Source organism: Oryctolagus cuniculus, chromosome 7 (assembly GCF_051225735.1).
Source record: "Oryctolagus cuniculus isolate XC-2025 breed Fujian yellow rabbit chromosome 7, ASM5122573v1, whole genome shotgun sequence".
Taxonomy (NCBI): domain Eukaryota; kingdom Metazoa; phylum Chordata; class Mammalia; order Lagomorpha; family Leporidae; genus Oryctolagus; species Oryctolagus cuniculus.
Window position 1 is genome coordinate 21198629 of NC_142873.1, and position 22724 is coordinate 21221352.

General features: G+C 44.1%; 1 protein-coding gene across 12 annotated transcripts in view; it reads right to left on the bottom strand.

The window, feature by feature from the left end:
• ACTR3B (actin related protein 3B) overlaps nt 1-22724 on the bottom strand; it is a 121353-nt gene that overhangs the window by 23402 nt on the left and 75227 nt on the right. For 6 of the 12 annotated variants that reach the window (XM_051857097.3, XM_008263930.5, XM_051857099.3 and 3 more), the window contains 3 exons: nt 19398-19541; nt 15229-15402; nt 13713-13805 (listed from right to left, as the gene is read on the bottom strand). In XM_051857097.3, coding sequence (XP_051713057.1) covers nt 13713-13805; nt 15229-15402; nt 19398-19541 — 411 coding nt within the window. Of the gene's footprint in view, nt 1-13697; nt 13806-15228; nt 15403-19397; nt 19542-22724 lie in introns of all 12 variants that reach the window. The other 6 variants (XR_016210370.1, XR_016210368.1, XR_011390302.2 and 3 more) reach the window with 3 other exon arrangements.

Here is a 22724-nt window from a genome sequence, read left to right on the forward strand (position 1 = left end):
GATAATCAATGATTACAAGGAGTGACTTCTGGTTTTGGTGGAGCTCCAATTTCCTAAACTGAGTCTGTATTTTAACTTGGAAATGCTGGTCTTTGCTCTCTGTAGTGTGCAGATTTTGTACACTGAAGACCGCACTTTCACACCGTAGTCATCTCAACACCCTGCTCCCACTTCAATGGCTTGGAATCTAGTATAAAGGCAACATCTGCTTGGTAAGTTCACTATGTTGACTGGCACTTTTGAGAACCCTCAGCAAATATGATATTACCTTACTTTGCTGTATAAATCTGTACTGCACAAGATCAAATGGAAGTTTCAACTCTAAGTTCTCTCTCCCAATGGAAAGGCCTGCATGGGAATGCCATAGCATGTACTATAATAAACGACACACGTAAGCTGTTAGTCTTTGGAAATTTAAATCCAAAAGGCTTGAAATCTTTATCAACAGTAAGTTCATTTCATCAATAAACAGGGCACTGAAAATAACAAAACTTCCCTTTCCTTTAATGCTATGCGTGCTCTTAACTCAGTTTGACAGACAACAGCACCACCTAGCAACCACTCTGTGTAACTGCAGGCATGATATAAAAGCTGCCCAGAGACTGCAGCCTCTCTCTCCCTCACTCCATACTCAGGCACCCATGACCCCCACCGGTTAAGAGGACAACTCTGCTGGAAGCCTCTGTTATCCCTATTTTGTAGTCTCAAAAGCTTTTCCTTCTTTAGGAACTACAGCTTTTTATTCTCGAACTGAACGCAAAGAATGCAATCTCGGCAAAAATTTGCTCCAACCTAATACATGGGATGTACAGTAACCCAATGGTGTACTGGAGGGAATCCAAGCCAATCACCAGGGCCACTTTTTAAAAAATATTTATTTTATTTATTTGAAAGACAGAGTTACAGAGAGAGGTAGAATCAGAGAGAGCAAGCCATCTTCCATCTGCTGGTTCACTCTCCAAATGATTTCTACAGCTAGAGCTAAGCTGATCCAAAGCCAGGAGCCAGGAACTTCTGGGTCTCCCACATGAGTGCAGGGACCCAAGGACTTGGGCCATCTTCTACTGTTTTCCCACGTCACAGGAGAGAGCTGGATCAGAAGGGGAGGCAGCCGGGACTGGAACTGGCACCCATATGGGATGCGGCACTGCAGGCTGGGGCTTTAACCAGCTGCACCACAGCGCTGGCCCCTCCAGGCCCATTTTCAAACAGCTGCCTGATACCAGGGACTGCAACAACTAACAGCGAGTTCCTTACAAGAATAACCTGTAAGTCTTCTCTCATCCTTGCAACTCCTCATTTTCCTTCAACTGCTGTAATCTGGCCTCTGCCCAACTCCTCTCTCTCTGTTGCTCACTGCCTCATAGTGAACCCAGCTGCTGCCCTAGACACTCACCTTGTATCAGTAACACCTGTAAGGGCCAAAGACAAGTGGTCTTCCCCTGGCCTTTGGAGTTTTCTTTCTCTTCTCTCTCAAGACTATTCTTCCTGGCTTTTTTAACAGTTATTTTGTGTCAATTTGGCCAAGATGTAGCACCCAGTGACGTAACCAACACTACTTAGGTGTTGTGAGGGTATTTTGTCGATATGGTTAACAACAATACGACGTGGAGGGTAATCATCCAACCTGTAAAAAGCAAGAACCAAGATTCCATTCCCCCGAGGACTCGTGCCTTGACTGCAGGGTCAGTCACTCCCTGAGCCCCAGCCCGACCCACAGCTGCTGGCACTGCCAGCCTCTACTGCCGCACAAGCCAGCTCCTCAAGGTAAACCCACGGACATGCAGCTGCCCAAACGGATGCCATCCTACCACAGCAATACGCCTACTGCTTCTGCTTCCCAGGAAAGCGCTCACTTAGTCTCTTTGGAATCCTTTCTCTGCCTATCTCTTAAAAACTAACCTCCCTTGGATTCTTGGTTTTTTGCCTACATATTCTCCTGTAGTGACACCCACTTGCAGACCTTTAATTTCCATCAGCACACTGAGGATATTCAAATCTCCATGCATAACTCCATCTTCTTCCTAAGCTTCCACCTTCGGTCTGCAATGCAACATCTCCACATCTAGAACTCACTTTCTGACCCCTCGTGTGGGTTCCCCTGCTCCTGCATCTCCCATCCTCCTAGATGTCCACAAGCTACCTGAAGCTTGCACTCCTGCCTCATTAAAATCTAATGCTATGGACCCTCTTCTTCCCTCTCCTCCCAACCATGTCTGGCCGTACACCTCCTACCACCACTTCCGACAGGAGTGCTGTCTCACCACAGCACTACACGATCCTTGTGACTGCTCTCCTGGCTCCAATCCTTGCACTTTAGCACTCATCGAAACCTGCATCAGGTCACTTCCCATCCCTGCACAAAGCCCTCACTGCCCTTAGGATGAACCAACTCCACGGAGGACCCTCCAGAGGACATGCAGGTACCTGGTGGCTCACATACGCTCCTGAACACCCCGCATGCTCTGGCCGCTTCATGCTTATCAGGCCTGTGCTCACATGTCAGGTCCAGGGATGCTGAATTGCTCTCAGGTCCAAAAACAAACTCTCTTCTCCTTCACTTCTTTTTTTTTTTTTTTTTTTTTTTTTTTTTTTTTTTTTTAAGATTTCTTCATTTTATTTGAAATGCAGAGTTACAGAGAGGCAGAGAAAAAGAGAAGTCTTCCATCTGCTGGTTCACTCCCCAGATGGCAGCAACAGCCAGAGCTGTAACAGTCCACAGCCAGGAGCCAGGGGCTTCCCTCGCATCTCCCATGTAGGTGCAGATATCTGTCTCTCTCTAACTCTGCCCTTCAAATAAACAAATAAATCTTAAAAAAAAAAAAAAAAGATGTATTCACATCTGCTTGACAAATATAATAATAGGAATTTTTAACCACTCCCAGTTTATTGCTAGAGCAGATTCAAAGATATTTTACTGCTGACCCCCCTCCCTTCCTAGACTTGTTTCCCACAACTTCCTACACCTTCTGCACGCACACACACACACCCCGGACTCTGGCCAGAAGAAAAATCCTTATCTGGCCAGAAAAAAAGTGACTCTCCACTCCTCAGGACTCCAGGCTGGTCTCCCCCAGACCAGCCCTGCAGGCCAGGCCTCAGAATCAGCTCAGTGTCACTTTCTCAAAGTCTTTCTTGATCCCCTCTAATTAAATGCAATCTTTCCCTTCTCTCAATTGTCATAATTTGCATGATTCACTTTAATAACATTAAGCTCATAGTGGTTCCCATTAGAGTTATTTTGGTATTTTTAGCTTTATAAGCTCTTGAAGACAAGAACCATTTCTCACGCATACTTAAACCCCCTAATTCACAACAACAGTGCCTTCTACCTAGTAGGCACTCAAGCTACCGCATGAGTAGAACTCAGAAATAGAAGATACCCAGTTATATTACAAAGTGACTTAGACTAGGTCTGGCCTCAAGTAAAGCATGCACGTTGCTACACTGGCTACTGACAGTGATGCTCAATTTAGTCGAACCTTAGAATCACTTTGTCAGGCTCCACCAGGCCCAACTACAACAGAATCCCCAGGGCAGGATCCAGACCTGTCCATTCTAGAGTTCTAGGACGATGCCCAAGGCGGATGAGGTCGTGTACCACCTGCTCTGACATCCCTGCAGACCCTCCCTGTTATTCCAAAGGCAGAACAGAGAGGACATGTCTATCATCTTTATTATTTCTGCCAATAATTGACTGAAAATTAGACAGATGATGACTGCCTCCGTCTAAAAAACACTGCTTTGTTTTTGCAAAGAGTCTAAGTTTTTTTAAAGATGTGTTTACTTATTTATTCAAATGGCAGAGTGACGAGAAAGGAAGAGATGGAGAGAGATCTTCCATCCACAGGGTCACTCCCAAATGGCTGCAACAGCAAGGTCTCGGTCAGGCGAAAGCCAGGAGCCAACTACTCCATCCTGGTCTCCCACATGGGTGACAGAGGTCCACATACTTAAGCCATCTTCTGCTGCCTTTCCAGGTGCATTAGGGTGAAGCAAGATTGGAAGAGCAGCAACCTGCACTCGAACTTGTGCTAGAATATGGGATACCAGCATTGCAGGAGTTTAACCTGCTGCATCAGAACACCAGCCCCCAATTCTAAATGTTTAGTCAAGCTCATAAAAGTAGGCAGTAGAACAGTGGTTACCAAGGACAGTAGTAGGAAAGTGGGAGATATTGGTCAAAGGATGCAAACTTAGTTGTAACATAAACAAGTTCTGGAAACCTAAGGTGTAACATGGTGATAATAGTTAATAATGATGTTTTCTATTTATCTGAAAGGCAGAACCACAGAGAGAGAGAAGGAGAAAGAGAGAGAGAGAGAGAGAGAGAGATCTTCCACCCACTTGCAGAAGCAGCAGTCACAAGATGGTACAGAACCCACTGCCAACCCACAACAAATGTACACCACGACCAAAGAAATCAACCTCTCGTGTGGGACACCATGATACATCCAGGAAAGTGGCGAAGTGGGGGTAGCCTCACAAGTGTGTCTCTTTCCTCTGTTCCACAGAGAGCTCAGCTGTGTGACAAAGCACAAAAGACAAGGTCAACTCCACCATACTCAGTCCTCCCAGCTCTCAACCCTATTTGAATTTTATATCAGCTACAAGGCTCCTTACATAAAAGCAGAAGTGGCTGATAGAGCAAAAGACTTATTCTGCACAAATCTGTAGCCAGGGCAAAGCCAAAACCGTTTCAAAGACCACAGGGAAGAAACGATCAGCCTAACAGCAGACAGAGTTCAGGAGCAGGGTTTCCTTCTTGGGAGACTCACCTCCCCTCCACATTGACATAATTGTCAGCATCATAGAGTGGAAAAGGTGTAAGTTTTCAAAAATGCAAAAAAAAAATAAAATAAAATAAAATAAATGCAGGCAATGGGCCCAAAATTCAACCTTACCTGTTAACAGTACAGGTTCTTACTTAGCACCATAAAACTCAATTTTCTGATGTATGCAATAATTAAGACAATGTACTTTAAGAAACCATGGAGGTGGTGGTGGTGGCAGGGAGGTGCCGGCACTGTATCGCAGAAGGTTAAGTCTCCGCCTGCAGCACCAGCATCCCGTATGGGCACCGGTTCAAGTCCCGGACGCTCCACTTCTGATACAGCTCCCTGCTAATGAGCCTGGGAAAGCAGCAGAGATGGCCCAAGTCATGTGCCCCCACACCAATGTGGGAGACGAAGAAGCTTCTGGCTCCTGGCTTTGGCCTAGCCCAGCCCTGGACGTTGTAGTCATTTGGGGAATGAAGCAAAGGATTGAAATGTTCTTTCTTTACTCCTCTCTTGTATCTCTTTCAAATAAATAAATCTTTAAAAAAAGAGAGAAAGAGGGGCCGGCGCTGTGGTGCAGTGGGTTAATGCCCTGGCCTGAAGCGCCAGCATCCCATATGAGTGCCAGTTCGAGTCCTGGCTGCTCCATTTTCAATCCAGCTGTCTGCTATGGCCTGGGAAGGCAGTAGAAGATGGCCCAAGACCTTGGGCCTCTGCACCCGCATGGGAGAACCAGAAGAAGCTCCTGGCTCCTGGCTTCAGATCGGTGTAGCTCCAGCAGTTGTGGCCAATTGGGGAGTGAACCATCGGATGGAAGACCAATCTCTCTCTCTGCCTCTCCTCTCTCTAACTCTTTCAAATAAATAAATAAATCTTCAAAAAAATTTAAAAATTTTTAAAAAAAAGAAAGAAACTTCAGGGGCCAGAATTGTGGCCTAGCTGAAAAAGCCACTGCCTATGATAATGGTAGCCCATATGGATAACAGTTCGAGTCCCGGTTGCTCCACTTCCAATTTAGCTCTCTGCTAATGCACCTGGTAAAGCAGCGGCTCCTGCAACCACGTGGGAGACCTGGATGAAGCTCCTAGCTTCAGCCTGACCTAGCCCCTATCATTATAGCCATTTATGGAGCTGACAGAATCTCTCTCTCTAATTCTGCCTTCCAAATAAATAAAATAATTTTTAAAAAAAAAGAAAAGAAATGATTAAAGTCCCTGCACATAGAAGCCTCATTCAGCACGTAACAACAGACTAAAATGCTGGTCCCCTGAAGGTCTCAGTTTTATTTGTGAGATGAGAACAGAAACAGGAAATATTGCACAGGGTCATTATCAGCAAAGTGCCATTATATAATAAAAAATAATCCAGCTTATTGAAAGTGTAAACTTTCTTTTTTTTTTTTTTTTTTTTTTTTTTTTTGGACAGGCAGAGTGGATAGTGAGAGAGAGAGAGAGAGAGAGAGAGAAAGGTCTTCCTTTGCCGTTGGTTCACCCTCCAATGGCCGCCACAGCTGATGTGCTGCGGCCGGCGCACCGCGCTGATCCGATGGCAGGAGCCAGGTACTTCTCCTGGTCTCCCATGGGGTGCAGGGCCCAAGCACTTGGGCCATCCTCCACTGCCTTCCCGGGCCACAGCAGAGAGCTGGCCTGGAAGAGGGGCAACTGGGACAGAATCTGGCACCCTGACCGGGACTAGAACCGGGTGTGCCGGCGCCGCTAGGTGGAGGATTAGCCTATCGAGACGCGGCACTGGCCAAAAGTGTAAACTTTCAATAGATTATAGCTATTAAAGGATCTTTTAAAAGCCTGTGATTAATGACAAAATTTCAAATAAATACTGTGAAGTGTGGGGAATCTTTTTTTTTCTGCCAAGGGCCATTTGGATATTATTTTATAATATCTGCAGGCCACACAAATTATCAACTTAAAAATTAGCTTGCTGTAGATTTATTGAATTTCAGGTCCCACTTTGAACTGTCTTGGCAGGGCCAGGCCAAATGATTTCGTGGGCCTTATACAACCCAGGGGCCAGATATTCCCCACTGCTGGAACTTTGATTAATAGTACAGGACCTAGAGACCAATGAGCCACCAAAAAAAAGCAATTCTGAAATTATCAACCACTTAAATTATATTTACAAGGTTAGTCATTTTTTCCTAATCTCTGAGCAACAAATTACAGAAATTTTGGGCAGCCAGCATTGTGGCACAGCAGGTTAAACTGCCATCTATGATACTGGCATCCCATATGAGTGCCAGTTCAAGTCCCAGCTGTTCTGCTTCTGATCCAGCTCCCTGCTAATGCACCTAGGAAAGCCGCAAAAGATGGTCCACGTGCTTGGGCTCCTGCCATCCACAAGGAAGACCTAGATGAAGTTCTGGGCTCCTGCCTTCAGCCTAGCCCAGGCCACAGCAGCCATTTGGGAAGTGAGCCAGTGGATGGATGATCTCTCTGTCTCTCTCTGTAATACTACCTTTCAAATAAATAAATACATCTTTTTATAACAAAAAGAAAAAAGAAAAAACTGATACTGATAAAATTTATTTTAAGAGCAGGAATTTAGCCTGAATGTTAAAATGTCCAATGAAAGAACGGGGCCATCAAAGAAGGAGGTACAAAGGTACCTTCAGAGAAAGCTCTGAAGGGAGGAGAGAACTTCCACTTTGACTATGACCCTGTCGGAATAAGATCGAAGTCGGCAAACTCAAAAGGCTTCCATAACCTTGGCAACTCATGACTAGAGCCTAGGGAGATTACTGACGCCATAAACAAGAGTGTCAAATTGTTAAGTCAACAACAGGAGTCACTGTGTACTTACTTCTCATGTGGGATCTATCCTTAATGTGTTGTCCAATGTGAAGTAATGCTATAACTAGTACTGAAACAGTATTTTACACTTTGTGTTTCTGTGTGGGTGCAAACTGATGAAATCTTTACTAAATATATACTAAATCATCTTCTATATATAAAGTTATTTGAAAATGAATCTTGATGTGAATGGAATGGGAGAGGGAGCGGGAGATGGGAGGGGTGTGAGTGGGAGGGAAATTATGGGGGAAAGCCACTGTAATCCATAAGTACTTTGGAAATTTATATTTACTAAATAAAAAAATAAAGTAATAAAAAAAGAATGTTATACTACTATAGTTTTGATGATCTGTGACTATTTTAAAAATTTACTGTATATTTCTGAAATGGTCATTTTCCCATTCAATTATTTATAGCCATTGTCTTTATTTCCACTAAACTAGGATCTTTTAGAAAAAAAAAATTTCCATGTCTTATAGCAAATCACTTTGGGTTCAGTTACAAGCTCTAGCTACCTGACAATGCAGACCTCGGGAGGCAGCAATGATGGGTAAAGCAAACTGGTTCCTGCCACCCACTGGGAGACCTGGATTGTGTTCTCAGCTCCCAGACCTGGCCATTGCTGGCAGCTGGGGAGTGAGGAAGGGACTGAACACACTCTTGCTTACCCTCTCTCTTCCTCTCTCTTTCAAATAAAAAAAAAATTAATGTATTAGAAAATGCAGGGGCCAGTGCTGTAGTGTAGCAGATAAAGCTGATGCCTGCAGTGCCAGCATCCCATATGGGTGCCGGTTCAAATCCCAGCTACTCCACTTCTGATCCAGCTTTCTGCTATGGCCTGGGAAAGCAGAAGATGACCCAAGTCCTTGGGCCCCTGCACCCAAGGAGAGCAGGAAGAAGCTCCAGCCACTGAGACCATTTGGGGAGTGAACCAGTGGATAGAGGACTTCTTTCTCTCTCTCTGCCTCTTTGTAATTGTGCCTTTCAAATAAATAAACAGAAGGAAGGGAGGAAGGGAGGAAGGAAGGAAATGCAAGTAACTGGGTTAAACTTATTTGTTTTTTTTGGTTTTTTTGTGTTTTTTGGTTTTTTTGTTTTTTTGTTTTTTTTTTTTTTTTTGACAGGCAGAGTGGACAGTGAGAGAGAGAGAGAGAGAGAAAGGTCTTCCTTTGCCGTTGGTTCACCCTCCAATGGCCGCCGCGGCCGGCGCGCTGCGGCCGGCGCACCGCGCTGATCCGATGGCAGGAGCCAGGAGCCAGGTGCTTATCCTGGTCTCCCATGGGGTGCAGGGCCCAAGCACCTGGGCCATCCTCCACTGCACTCCCTGGCCACAGCAGAGAGCTGGCCTGGAAGAGGGGCAACCGGGACAGAATCCGGCGCCCCGACCGGGACTAGAACCTGGTGTGCCGGCGCCGCTAGGCGGAGGATTAGCCTAGTGAGCCGCGGCGCCGGCGGGTTAAACTTATTTGTATTTGTTAAGCTACAATCCTGATCCTCTCTCAGAGACCCTTCAATTTTTTTTTTTTTTAAGATTTATTTCATTTATTTGAAAGAGTTACAGAGAGAGGTAGAGACAGAGAGAGTCTTCCATCTGCTGGTCACTCCCCCAGATGACTACAACAGCCAGAGCTGTGCCGATCCGAAGCCAGGAGCCAGGAGCTTCTTCCAGGTCTCCCACGTGAGTGCAGGGGCCCAAGGACTTGGGCCATCTTGTACTGCTTTCCCAGGCCATAGCAGAGAGCTGGATCAGAAGAGGAGAAGCCGGGACTTGAACCGGCACCAAGATGGGATGCCAGTGCTTCAGGCCAGGGCTTTAACCAGCTGCACCATAACACCAGTCCTCAAAAACCTTTCTAAGACCATGTTTTCTTACAGTTTCTCTATCCCATCATTCATTATCCTATCTAGAATGGGTCTGCCCTCATCTCCTTTCATCAAATGATCTACAGGAAACTGCTGACTTAGACATCTACTGAAGTCCAAGATGATTACTATAAATATACAGGCAGTCAACAGCCAACACCACCTCACTTCTCTTGATTGTTAAGCCACCTAACAATGACTGTGGGGGCCAGCGCTGTGGCATAGTGGGTAAAGCCACCACCTGCAGTGCGGGCATCCCATATGGGCGCCGGTTTGGGTCCCAGCTGCGCCACTTCCGATCCAGCTCTCTGCTATGGCCTGGGAAAGCAGTGGAAGATGGCACAAGTCCATGGGCCCCTGCACCCGTGAGGGAGACCCAGAGGAAGCTCCTGGCTCCTGGCTTCGGATCGGCACAGCTCCAGCCGTTGCAGCCAATTAGGGAGTGAACCAGCGGATGGAAGACCCCCTCTCTCTCTGCTTCTCCTTCTCTTCCTATGTAACTCTGACTTTCAAATAAATAAATAAATCTTTAAAAAATGACTGTGAAAGGACATTTTTAACGAGCTATTATCGCACGCACAACACTAGTATCACCATTGTACTAGCCCATTTTGCAGCTGTCTCTGACACAATCTAACACTTCCAGCCAGGTGACTGGGAGAGGAGTACGCGTATGAACTAAGAGAACAGTAAGCTATCTGTGGGTAGCTGCTGAGGACACCACCCGACAGTCAGCTGGAACGTTTAGAAAGCAGATGGAAACGTGAGGCTGATCTACAGAGCGGTGAGGGGAAGAGAACTCACCACTGCACCCTCTGCCTCAGACACCCTCAGCACTAGCCCCTAGATCGTTTCCTTCCTCCTCTTCTTCATGAGCCATTGTCTCTCCCCACCTTTAATCCTTGTTCTCTCTCATGACTTTCCCAGGTTTAGATATCAAGCCCTGTACACAAACATGGCCTCATGGGATATACCACCATCCCTACATCTGACACAAAAGCTTAAGTGATTTGAAACTCCTGCAGCAGTCACATGTCATTCTCATATGCTTGCCTTGTCTCTCCAGTTTATAAAGCTTCCTTGAGTTCAGAATCCGCACGTTAAACACAGTGTTACTTACTAATTCCAAAAAGGAAAACGGCATCTCAGTGAAATTATTAGAAAGAAAGGGGCAGGCACCGTAGTAGGGGAAGAAACAGAGGCAGATTCCTCAAGCGTCCTTGGATAAGCAACACAGTAGAAGTAAAGATTGCCTTACCCTTCCTAAATAATACAGTCATTGTGTTGGTTAACGAATTTCTCCTATGACAAGAGATAAAATGGCCTCTCCTGATACCCCTCCCCCAAAATAAACAAAGCCTGAGACCAATTTGTTTCATTTCACCCACATGGCTCTAGTTTCTGCCACCTTTCTCCATCTCTGGGGCTGCCATCGCTTATTGAATATGGAGCTCACTGAACTAAGTGAACTGTGTCATCAAATGAGACCAGCACGAGCAGTCCATAACTGGGGGCAAAGCTTCTTGATGATGAATTAGGCTCTTTATGTGCGCCTGTTCCTGTCAGAGTGACAGAGGAAGAGAGAAAGAGAGAGACTTTCCATCTGCTGATTCACTCTCAAGATGCTGCAACAGCCGGGGCTGAGCCAGGCTGAAGCCAGGAGCTTCACCTGGATCGCCCACGTGGGTAGCAGGGGCCCAAGCACTTGGGCCATCTTCTACTGTCTTTCTCAGGCCGTTAGCAGGGAGCTGGATCAGAAAGTGGAGCAGCCAGGACACGAATTAGAATCCATAAGGGATGCCAGCATTAACCGGCAGAGGCTTTACCCACCATGCCACAATGCCAGTCCCTCCTGTCTCTCACTGACAATAAGACAATGTTAAGTGAGATTTGAGAATTAGAAAGCACAAGACACGCTACTTAACTTTCACACTGCAATCTCTTTAATTTCCCTCTTATGGTAGGTTTTTATTGCAGGAAAGGTGTTTAATTAAGGCTACAAGGCCAACAACACTTGGAATCATAATTTGTTTTCTGGTCATAATACATTATCTAGATTTCCTGCCTTCTGGCTTCAGATCGGCACAGCTCCAGCCATTGCAGTCATTTGAGGAGTGAACCAGCAGGTGGAAGACCTCTCTTTCTCTGCCTCTGCCTCTATAACTCTGCCTTTCAAATAAATAAATAAACATTAAAAAATAAATTAAAAAAAAACATTATCTAGGTAGGAAAATATTTTCCAATTATAAAAACAAGATTTGTTGACTATAAAATTTCAAGCAATTTTAAAGCACAAAAAACAAACATAAAAGTTAACCATCACCATACCCTCAAAGATACTTTCCTTACTTCAGGAGCAAAGGGGCTGGCAATGTGCCACAACAGGTAAAGTTGCTGCCTGCAGTGCCAGCATCCCATATGGGCACCACTTTCAATCCGGCTCCCTGCTAATGGCTTGGGAAAGCAGCACAGGATTATCCAAGTGCTTGGGCCCCTGTCCCCAATGTGGGAGACCCAGAAGAAGCTCCTGGCTCCTGGCTTCAGCCTGGCCTGGACCCAGCCATTGTAGGCATCTGGGGAGTGAACCAGCGAATGGAAAACTTCTCTCACTATATGTTGCTCCTTTTTTCTCTGTAACTCTGACTTTGAAATGAATAAATAAATCTTTAAAAAAGCAGCAAAGTATGTATCAAAAATATGCAAGCTATATTTTATATAAAATGAAATTATATGTAAAGTTTTATAAGTTCTTTTATTTAAGATGTACTATAGCTATCTTCTCATTTGAATTTACACTGATTTACCTCATTCTTTTCAAAGGTTACCTAGTATTCTGTTGTGAAGATAAAACAGGGGTCAGCACTGTGGTGTAGCAGGTAAAGCTACGGCCTGTGGCGCTGGCCTCCCATACAGGTGCCAGTTCATATCCCTGCTGCGCCACTTCTAATCCAGCTCCTTGCCAATGGCCTGGGAAAAGCAAAGGATGATGGCCTAAGTGTTTGGGCTCCTGCCACCCAAGTGGAAGACCTAGATGAAACTCCTGGCTTCTATTATTGGTCTGGCCCAGCCCTGGCTGTTGCAGTCATCTGGGGGTAAACCAGTAGATGGAAGATCACTGTCTCAGTCCTCACTCTCTCTCTGTAACTCTACTTTCCAAATAAATAAATACATCTTTTTAAATAAAAGTTAAAATTTATTGAGTCCTCACTGTTGAACCATTTCTCTACTCTTTAAAATTCACCTGGGGTAGGCGCTGTGGCACCACAGGTTGAGCCTCTGCTTGGGACATCCACATTCCCATATCAGGAGCTCCTGGGGTCTAGTCCCAGCTCCTCCACTTCCAATGCAGCTTCCTGCTAGTGTGTCTGAAGGCAGCAGATAACAGCCCAAGTACTTAGGTTTCTGTCACCCCTGTGGGAGACCTGGGTGAAGTGCCTGGCTTCAGCCTGACCTAACCCTGGCTGTTGCAGGCATTTAAGAAGTGAACCAGCAAATGGAAGACATTTCTCTCTTTTGCTCTCGTTCTTGCTCTCTCCCTCTCCCTCTATCACTCTGCCTTTCAAATAAATAAATCTTTAAAATAAAGAAAAGAAAATCAATCTAGCCAAATTTGAGTGAGATGAAGTCACGAGGCTTACAGTGGCAGTATGATTCACTCAGGCAAAGGCTAACGAGAGATGGAGGAAAGCTAACTGATAATCACATTCTGCCTTCAGTTTCTGGCTGCCAGCTCTGGGCCAGCATTTCCTGTTATTCACCAATTACATGGACTAGACTTTTCTCATTCCAAGTTTTCAAATTCTAGGCAATCCAAGAATTTTGAAAAAAAAATTTTAAGAGCATATTCTACAATTTGATTGTTCCATTTTGGACTCTAACTTCTATCACAGCACATTAGCATTGAACCTAAGTAAATATGCATGAAACAAGACTGCAGAGTTCACAGGAGGCCTAAGAAGGTATCACTTTTATCTTTCAACCAGTGAGAGGACCAAAATTTTCCAATTTAAAATATACCTTCCCAGGTAAGAATAAAATATATTACAGTATCTACATTAAATACTTCTAGTTAACCAAGTCATATTTCTAAACATTTTAAGTCAGTCTTTCTCCGAGTAAAATCATTTATAATTATACTGCTGTTAACAAATCCTATAAAACAGAAAGCAAAACAGAAATGTCAGTATATTAAGCACCTAGTCTCAGAATTCTGTGCCTTTAATTTTGGAATGAAATCAAAGTACCTTACCCAATCAGCTTATACCTTATACAGCGGGCGTCGCACATCAATGGGACAGTTTTGTATTACTTCATCGACAACATCCGAGATGGACTCCATGAAGTCTGGGTTGGCAAACTAAATTTTACATAAATACAAAAGAAACATCATACATTTCTCTCAAATAGGAAAATAAAAAAGTTCTTTGTAAAAAAAGAAACTTTAACAAATAATACAATTCACTGTAACTTAAAAACACTTCACACTGGAATGAAGGAACGTCAAAGCAATCTCACAGATGACGGATCACATACCCATGAAGTGGTAACCTGTGTCTCCTTGAGACAAGAAACATGAGATTTAGTAACAAAGACAGCCCCACCCCACATCACAAATACATAGTAAATCATGCTAATGAGAGAAAAGTTATGTGTGTGAGCTACGTGATACGCAATGAGAAACTCACAAGTGTATCACCAGTGAATATTGCCAACATGAGAAAGTTAGGCAGGACATAAGGAAAAGGAAACATGTTCAGTGGAAGGATAACCCTGGCCTAGAAGACAGGGGAAGGGCTGTGTTTCTTGATGGTGGTAACTTTAAAATGCAACAATCTGTACAATATAACAGTTACTAGATTCAATTCTTTGAGTTAAGTAAGCTGAAGTGCAAATAATTCCACTCAATCACGTTTGAAGTCTATTTTTAAAATCAAGGAAAGCTTTAGTGTGCAAAAGTCTAAGAGAAAGAATGCAGTAACATCCTCTTGTCCACCAGCTGCTCGCTAGACACTGGTCTGTTTTTTGTATACTTTAAATTGATACTATCAAGAGCATGAGTATTAATTAGGTTACTACTATTCATTAGGTTAATATTAGTCATTAGATTATGAATAGTGAGGCATACACTCAGCACCACTTCTTTGTACAAAATATACATCTTAAAACAGGCAGCAGTTTGATACCTACCTACTTCATGTAAACTGAATTAGGCAGGAAAATAATACCAAAATACAAATTTAATCCATTGTACGTGGAGCTTACACTGTTGCCTCTTAATTTCTGCTTTCTGCAGAAGTATTACTAATTCCTTGTGATGACCAGTAAAAATGACAAAAGCTCACCTTGACTTTCAGTGAGCAACACAGCAGGACCAACCATCCTGCGTTACAACTGGGATTCAGACAGACCACCATAGAAGGTGGAGACGTTACCTGTCACCCCACGTTCACACAGAATCAACCTGCATACATCCCTTCAGGGTAACCAGCTGTCTCACTGGAAGGTACTCCTAAACCCTTGGGACTCATTTTAATTCCATTATTTTCCAATGCTCTTAAAACTTCTTCTAACCTCTCAGCAGACAACCCAGTCTACGAAGAGGCAAATTGAAGAATCAATCGAGCAGACACAGTGCACCCGGGCATTGTCACTGTCTGCTGAGAGAACTGAAAGGCAGCTGGCTTCTAGGACTCCATTGAGAGTACTCTTCATGCACACTAGGTGGCAATATTGCTCCATATCCACCACACTGCAACACATTCGGAAAAGCAGCATCTTACCTCTGGGTGAAAGAATATCTCAGGTCCCAGGAACCTTTCGTAACCAACATCTATAATGAACTTCTTCTGATTGATTGCATTGATACCCGTGTATTGTTTGATCCACTTCCGGGGATCCATGTCATACTTAGCAAATTCCTTTACAATATCCGGGCAAATGTAACAGTACTTCTCCTGCATATACACACAAAGACATCACCAGACATTAACACCTACCCAGAGTCTCGGCCCTTTCTGACAGCTACCCAGGGACTCCATACATTACACACACCCCTGAAATGACATCTGCCCACTCCATAACAACAGTGCATGTGCTGTCAAGCCTCCTCATCTATTGCCTTTCATATTAGACATCACTATACTCAGACTCTGGACAGGCTGAGTCTGCTTTCTCTGACACTTAACTACTGATCCCAGCCTTGGTCTACTTTTGTTGCCATCTTATTGGAATGGTGTCTATAACCACTACAAGAGATCTATCGTGGGTCAGTACCTTGTCTCCGTCTAGTCTTTCCTGGCGTGTCTCTTCACACCCCTCCAGGCACCCTGTAGTCTTCAGCTTCTGGACCAGCAAACTGTGCTGCAGCCCAATCTACCGACTGCGGTGCTGTCTACACCCACTGCATTACTGCAATGGCTTCTCTGGTGCCGCACCAACGGAGAGATCACGGTTAATCTCAGCCATCAACGTGCTGTGGAGTCAGCCACAGAACTGTCCTCTAACTGCCCAGGTTTTCCTAGAGGCATACCCTCAATCAACACATATGTATCGCACGTCTAGGCACTGGAAAGACACAAGTGAATAAAACACACAGATCCCTGTCCAGATGACACTAGCTGAGAGTCAGACAATAAGGGACTACAATAAAGGTGATAGGGACCAAGAACAATAGACAAAAGCAGTCAGGTGGGAGGGCCAGAGTCACCAGGATGCGGCTGCTACAGCACAACTTGTTACTTGCTTCCACACTGGCAGCAACACCCAACATGAGCTGTGCCAAGTGTTTCCTGAGAATCTGATGATAGTGATGTTCTTGGGGATCCCTGTGTTGATCATCTGTCCTTAGCAATCAGCTCAGCAAAGCAGCAGGTGACATCTGGGCACGAGCTTCTGAAAGTAAGCGCCAGGTGGGCATGGCTCAGGTAGGCCCACTCAGCCCATGCACGAGAGCAGCACCAGCTTGAGCTCTCTATACATTTTAGAAGGAATGACTCCCTCAAAGACCTCTTTGTGGCATCAAGCTTTAAGTTTCCTAGAATTCCTGACACATATTCTCATAACATCTGGATACCTTTGATCTACTCTAGCTAACTAAAATGGCTGGGCAAGAATTGTTACACAGCCCTGAGTTCCCTGATGAGAGAGAGTCAATAGCACTTTGAATCTATCAAGACTAGAGACCTATCAAGACTCAGCTGTCCTGGGAGGACTGGTCAATGCCCTACAGCATCCTAACGCACTTCACTGATGTCGTGAAACACTCTCCTGAAGCTGGATGCAGAGTAGCAGTGCTAACACGGAAGTTCTACATTCATGGGACAGAACGATGTGTTCACATTAAACACGCTGAGGCCTGCTCATGACCACAGCAGGTAGGGATCATCTAAAGCATTCCTTCCAGGATCTCTTCCTTTACAGGAAGAAGTGAGGTAAGAACTAACAGGGCCAACCCACACCTGACAAGTCAGGGAAGCTGCTCGGAGTCTGCAAAGAGAGTCTCTTCCACTCCTAATCCTCACAGCTGAGCAAAACACATTCTTAATCCTGCAGCACCACCTCAACTTCCAGGGTCAGGATGGAACCAGGTAAGCAGGGAGTGAAACAAAAGCCCAGCATGGGGCTTGGGAGCGCCACCTCCACTGAGAGGGGAGCACTCAGATTCTCAAGAGTCACCCTAACAAGAGGGTTCTCATTTGTAGCAGATCCAGGGTGGGTAAGCAAGATTACACCAGGTATCAAATTTTCTTCCCCAGAAGAAAGGCAAAGAAAGAAGGAGAGAAAAATCTTGTGAACTATTTCAGTCTAAAAGGGGCTGGAGTTGTGGGCAGTGGATTAAGCCACTGCTTGCAACACCAACATCCTTTTGGGCGCCTGTTCTAAGTCCTGGCTGCTCCACTTCTGGTCCAGCTCCTTGCAAATGCGCCTGGGAAGGCAGCAGAACATGGCCCAAGTGTTTGAGCCCCTGCCACACAAGTGAGAGACCGAGACAGAGTTCCAGACTCCTGGATTCAGCCTGGCCCAGTCCCAGCCATTACAGCCATCTGAAGACTGAACCAGCAGATGGAAGATTTATCTAACTTTCCCTCTCTCTCTGTAACTCTGCTGTTCAAAAATTAATTAATTAATTAATCTGAAAAATAAATAAATAAATAAATCTTGAAAAGGAAACACTTCAGTCTATAAAACAAAGTCTGGAGTGGGTATTTGGGGCAGCAGTTAAGATATCACTTAGGATCCTGCATCCCACAGGCAGTGTCTGGGTTCAGGGTTCAAGGTTCAAGTCTCAGCTCCGTTTCCAATTCCAGCTTCCTGCTAATTTGCACTCTAAGGGCAGTAGTTCCCTGTCACACACATGGGAGAGCTGGATTGAGTCCCTGGCTCCTCGTTTCAACCTGGCACAGTTCAGGACATTGCAGGGATTGGGGAAGTGAACCAATGGATGGAAAATTTATGTCTCTGTCTCTCTTTCGAATAAAGTTAAATAAATAAATAATTTAAATATATATTTTAAAAACATAAATAATAATAAGAAGAGTCTTATGACACCTCAGAAAACCTTCGCCCCAGAGGGAAGGGACCAACTCTTCTCTGTGCCGGGAATTCACTCTTTGAGTACTGAGAGCTCTCCTGCCCCCGCCCCTGCCACCACCCCTCCTCCTTCCCTGGAACCTCCAGCCAGAGGTAAACTGGGGGAGGAGAGGGCCTACTTGCAGAAAATTACCCTAGATCAGTGCCCCTCCCTGTCCTAGATTGTCCATCAAAACCTGAGAATCATCTCTGGTGCTTTTTTTTTTTTTTTAAGTTTTTAAGCTTTTTATTTAGTGAGAGAAATACATAGAGGAGTGAGGGCTTTAAGGGAAAAAGAAAAGTCAGGAGATTAAGTTGGGTTCCACACCTGGTGCTTCCTTTCCTTCAACCAGCCTCAGCTCTGAGGTGCTTAGGAGGAGCAGTGCAGCAGGAGAGGAGGGCTGAGTCTCACATCCCCTGCCCCTGCTCCTCTACAGCTCAACAGCACCAAATGAGAAAGAATATACTCAAGACCACACGTCACTGCCATCTCCAAACTAAATTCTTCTCCCAAGAAAATTCCTTCCCTCATTATCTGTGTAATAATTATCCTTGGATTGCTAAGGATTTCTGGCATTTTGATTTTTTTTTAATTGTCCTGATTTTGCAATTTGAGAAGACAAACTCTTTACAAAGGGTGTATCAATTGCCATGTACAGAGTAAGACAACATTAACCCTGAGGAGCATGTCAGACACACACTCTAATTAAGGATTATCAGCCATTTTTCTTCTGATCTTACTGATTAAATTCTAAAATGTCCTGTAACTTTTCTAATATAGAAATTAGAGTATAGAAAATACAGATGAATTTTGTTTAATGAGTCTACTCTAGATCCTAGAATTGCACTGTTTTGAAGTATAAAAGAGGTCTTCAAAAACTGTGGAAAAGGCACATTACAAAAAAAAATGCATGGATCTGAAATTTCCTGCAGCAAGATAAACGCATTTTCATTTCATCTGCCCACAAACTTGCTGAATTCTTAGGCCACAATGATGGGTGCAGACCAATGCCGCCAGTCACCTGTGATGCTGCAGCTGGCCTCCCCTTCCAGAGGGGGGAGAAGCTTTAGTTAACTGCACTTCTATTTAATTAGGTTCCAGTGACACCCTGCTGTACTACAGGAGCCGGTGCTCAATACCAGTTATCAAGCTGATAGCGCTGACAGCCGAAATCTCAACAGCGCGTCTGTCAGAAGTTGTTGAGCTGTAGGTCTTCAGCCCCCTTAACTCAGTGGTAAACAAATCAATGTCCACACTCACAGGGAAGGGTTGATAGGGACAGGCAAGGGAGGCAAGGGAAGGGATGGTGGCTCCAAGGGACGTGGCCAGACACCATTTCTCTCTCACCCCCAAACCAGCCAGTTTCCCATCTGTTTTTACCTTAATGGCTTTTGCGGTCTCCAGTGACTGCTCAGGAGGGATTCCCACCTCCCTCTCCCTTAGCAGCTGTTGAATGAAATATGTAATATCTCTACCTGCAATCGGGATGTGTTTGATGCAGCTTCCAATTACATAACCTTCTGCCTGGGGAAGAAGAGGAGGCAGAACAGCCTGCGTAAGTAATCTCTCAGACAGGAGCTGCCCAGACTCATGAGGTCTCCTGCCTCAGCCTCCCTTGCCCACCCCACTCCTGGCACTAACAAGCACTTACTGAGTCACCACTGTGCAAGCTCAGTACTGCAGGTATTTTTATATTACTGCATATGCAATCCCATTAATATTAAAATTCTAAATTATTCCAATAACGTGAGACTCTCCATAGCAACCAAAAATGATGTTTTCATTAGGAATGTGAAAAAGAAAACCACATAGGGTAGTTTATTTCCAAAAAGTAACAGTAACACTGACTATGAGAATAGACAATCCAATATTTTTTTTCTGTAAAAAAAAAGGAAACGGTTTTATCTATAAATTGTCAAGTGAACGGTAAATCTACCATATTTATCTTAAAATCAGCAATCAGTTAAGTACACAGGACTTAGATGCAAACCCCAGTTTCTAGTTCATTGGCTGAGTGGCCATGGCCATGTTTCAGCCGCCACACATGATTCCCTGGGGCTTTACTATATTATATTCACACAGGTTAATACAATCTTGCATGTCAAGCCTGTAGTGCTGTGCTCTGGCACACACTAAGTATTCAACAAACAGTCCCTTGTACCGTCCTAAGGACCAATTCTGATAGGTTAACCTAAGCACTCCACCCTTTGAAGGCAGCAGGCGCATCAGTAGTCTGGATTCTCTCACTGTGCTGACTTCCTGGGCCAGTGAAGGCAGGTGTGTAAGGTGCCGGCAAAGGGACACACAGTGGCTCCACTATCTCTGGTCTTGCTAGTAGGGCTGATATCTTTCCACCCATAGCAGCCATGGACCCAAAGTTCCCTCCTTCACCTCCCTCTGGGCAGTGAGTGGCCACAGAAGCCACAGACAGGCTTGGCAAGTCCAACTGTTCTACAGGGGCTGGGGAGGGGAGATGCTGGTGGTGAGCGTGGATGGCACCCTACCACAGTATCATCAGATAAAAAGACATAACTCGGGTTTCACGTTACAGCTCTGTGCAACAATCATCATGTGACACAGAGGGAATGGAAGTAAAACACTGACTTCATTTTACAGATGTGTTAACTCTAATAACTACATGCACTAGATACAGCCACCAATGAAGGTCAAGGACAACTTACAGAATTCCTCCTGCTTTTTTTTTTTCTGATGTACCTAACTTTAAGAAGTAAAGCAGATTTAGCCCTTCTGTGAAGTCCTAGTATTTGTAAAATATTTAAGGCAGACATAAAAGATAAATATAAATCATTGAAATAGTAAGGATCAACTTAAACCCATAAAAATATTAGATTTATTAACACAAACTATTCACAATTTTCTATGCATTACATATAGCATTTTCTAAACATTGCCACTAAATTGCAGTTTCATCACAGCACCAGAAACATTAAAACAAGCTACACGTCCAAAAAGCAAAAGAAAATGACTAACTGAAGTATGCTATGCCCACAATTACATAGTAAACATTTCTTCACAGACTATTTAACCATAAAATAGAAAATTAGAGTTAATATGCAAGGTATAACTTTAAAATTATATAATTAGGATATAAAACCAGACATAGGCTATTCCAATTTTGATTAAAATGTGTGCAAAGTACGTGTGTGTGTGTGTGTGTGTGTATGTGAGCTAAGAAATAGAGCCTAGAAGAACTAGAACCTAAAAAATACATGGTTCTCTGGATAGCTTTTTTTTTTTTTTTTTTTTTTTTTTTTGACAGGCAGAGTGGACAGTGAGAGAGAGAGACAGAGAGAAAGGTCTTCCTTTGCCGTTGGTTCACCCTCCAATGGCCGCCGCGGCCGGCGCGCTGCGGCCGGCGCACCGCGCTGATCCGATGGCAGGAGCCAGGAGCCAGGTGCTTTTCCTGGTCTTCTGGATAGCTTTATGAGTAATTTTATTTTCTTCTTTACATTTTTCTGTTCTATTTTATGTTCCTATTTTATCCAAATTTTCAAAAAATGTAATTTTTACACTGGAATAAAATGGAACTAAGATACAGTTATAAATTTAAAAAACCAGGGGCAGCCATTTGGTACAGAGGTTAACTTGCTACTTGGAATGCCTACATCCTATGGAGAAGTCTGTGGGGTTGAGTACTAGCTTCCCTTACAATCCAGCTTTCTGTTTATGTGCACCCTGGGAAGTAGCAGGTATTGGCTCCAGTACACATGTCCCTGTTACCCAGATGGGAAATCCAGACTTAGTTCCAGACTCCTTGTTTACGCCTGGCCTAGCCCTGGCTATTGCAGGAATTTGGGGAATGAACAATTGATACATCATTCCTTCACTTTCTTGAAATAAAATGGTGACTTTTTTTTTTTTTAAGTAAATGGATTTTTTTTTTTTTCAAATCCTAATTCATGGGGCAAGTATTTGGCCTAGTGGTTAAAACACCTGTGTCCCATACTGACTACCTGTTCAAGTCCCTGGTCTCCTCCAAATTCCACTTTCCCATCAATGTAGACCCTGAGAGGGCACAGGTTACAGCTCAAGTATTTGGGTCAGAGCCACACATACAGGAGACCTAGAATGAGTTCTTGGCTCCCAGTTCCAGGGCTGGCCCATCCTAGACCACTGTGGGCCTATGGTGAGTGAACTAACAGATGGGAGCTTCTCTCTGTCTCTGTGTTTGTCTCTCAATCTCTCTGCCACTCAAAAAAAGAAAAAATCCAAATTTGCATTTTGCAAAGGAAGTATATAAACAAACAATACACTCATGTGCTCATATGCAAAAAATCAGTAAAAGTGGTTACTGAGGAAGTCATATTGGGAAAGGATAATCAGGAATGAGTCTGACTTTCCAATGAATACCTCCCTCCCTTCAGACAGTTCCACTTCATTAAAATACTTAAATAATTCCTTTAAATAATCCACTGGACCAAAAGAAAAAGAGAGAGCTCTTTAAACCGGAATGAGAAATCACTTCTCTAATTTTTTAATATTTTGAAAATTAAACCAGAACATGATGTTGCAAAATCTTTACAAGTCAAAAGTACCATATCTGCTCATTGACTCTTAACTACATTTTTAAAAAGAATAATCAGGGCAGGCACTGTGGTACAGCAGGCTGAGCTATTTCTCAGGACGCCTTATCCCACATCAGAGTACTTGGTTTGAGTCTTGCCTCCACCTCTGCTTCCAATTGAG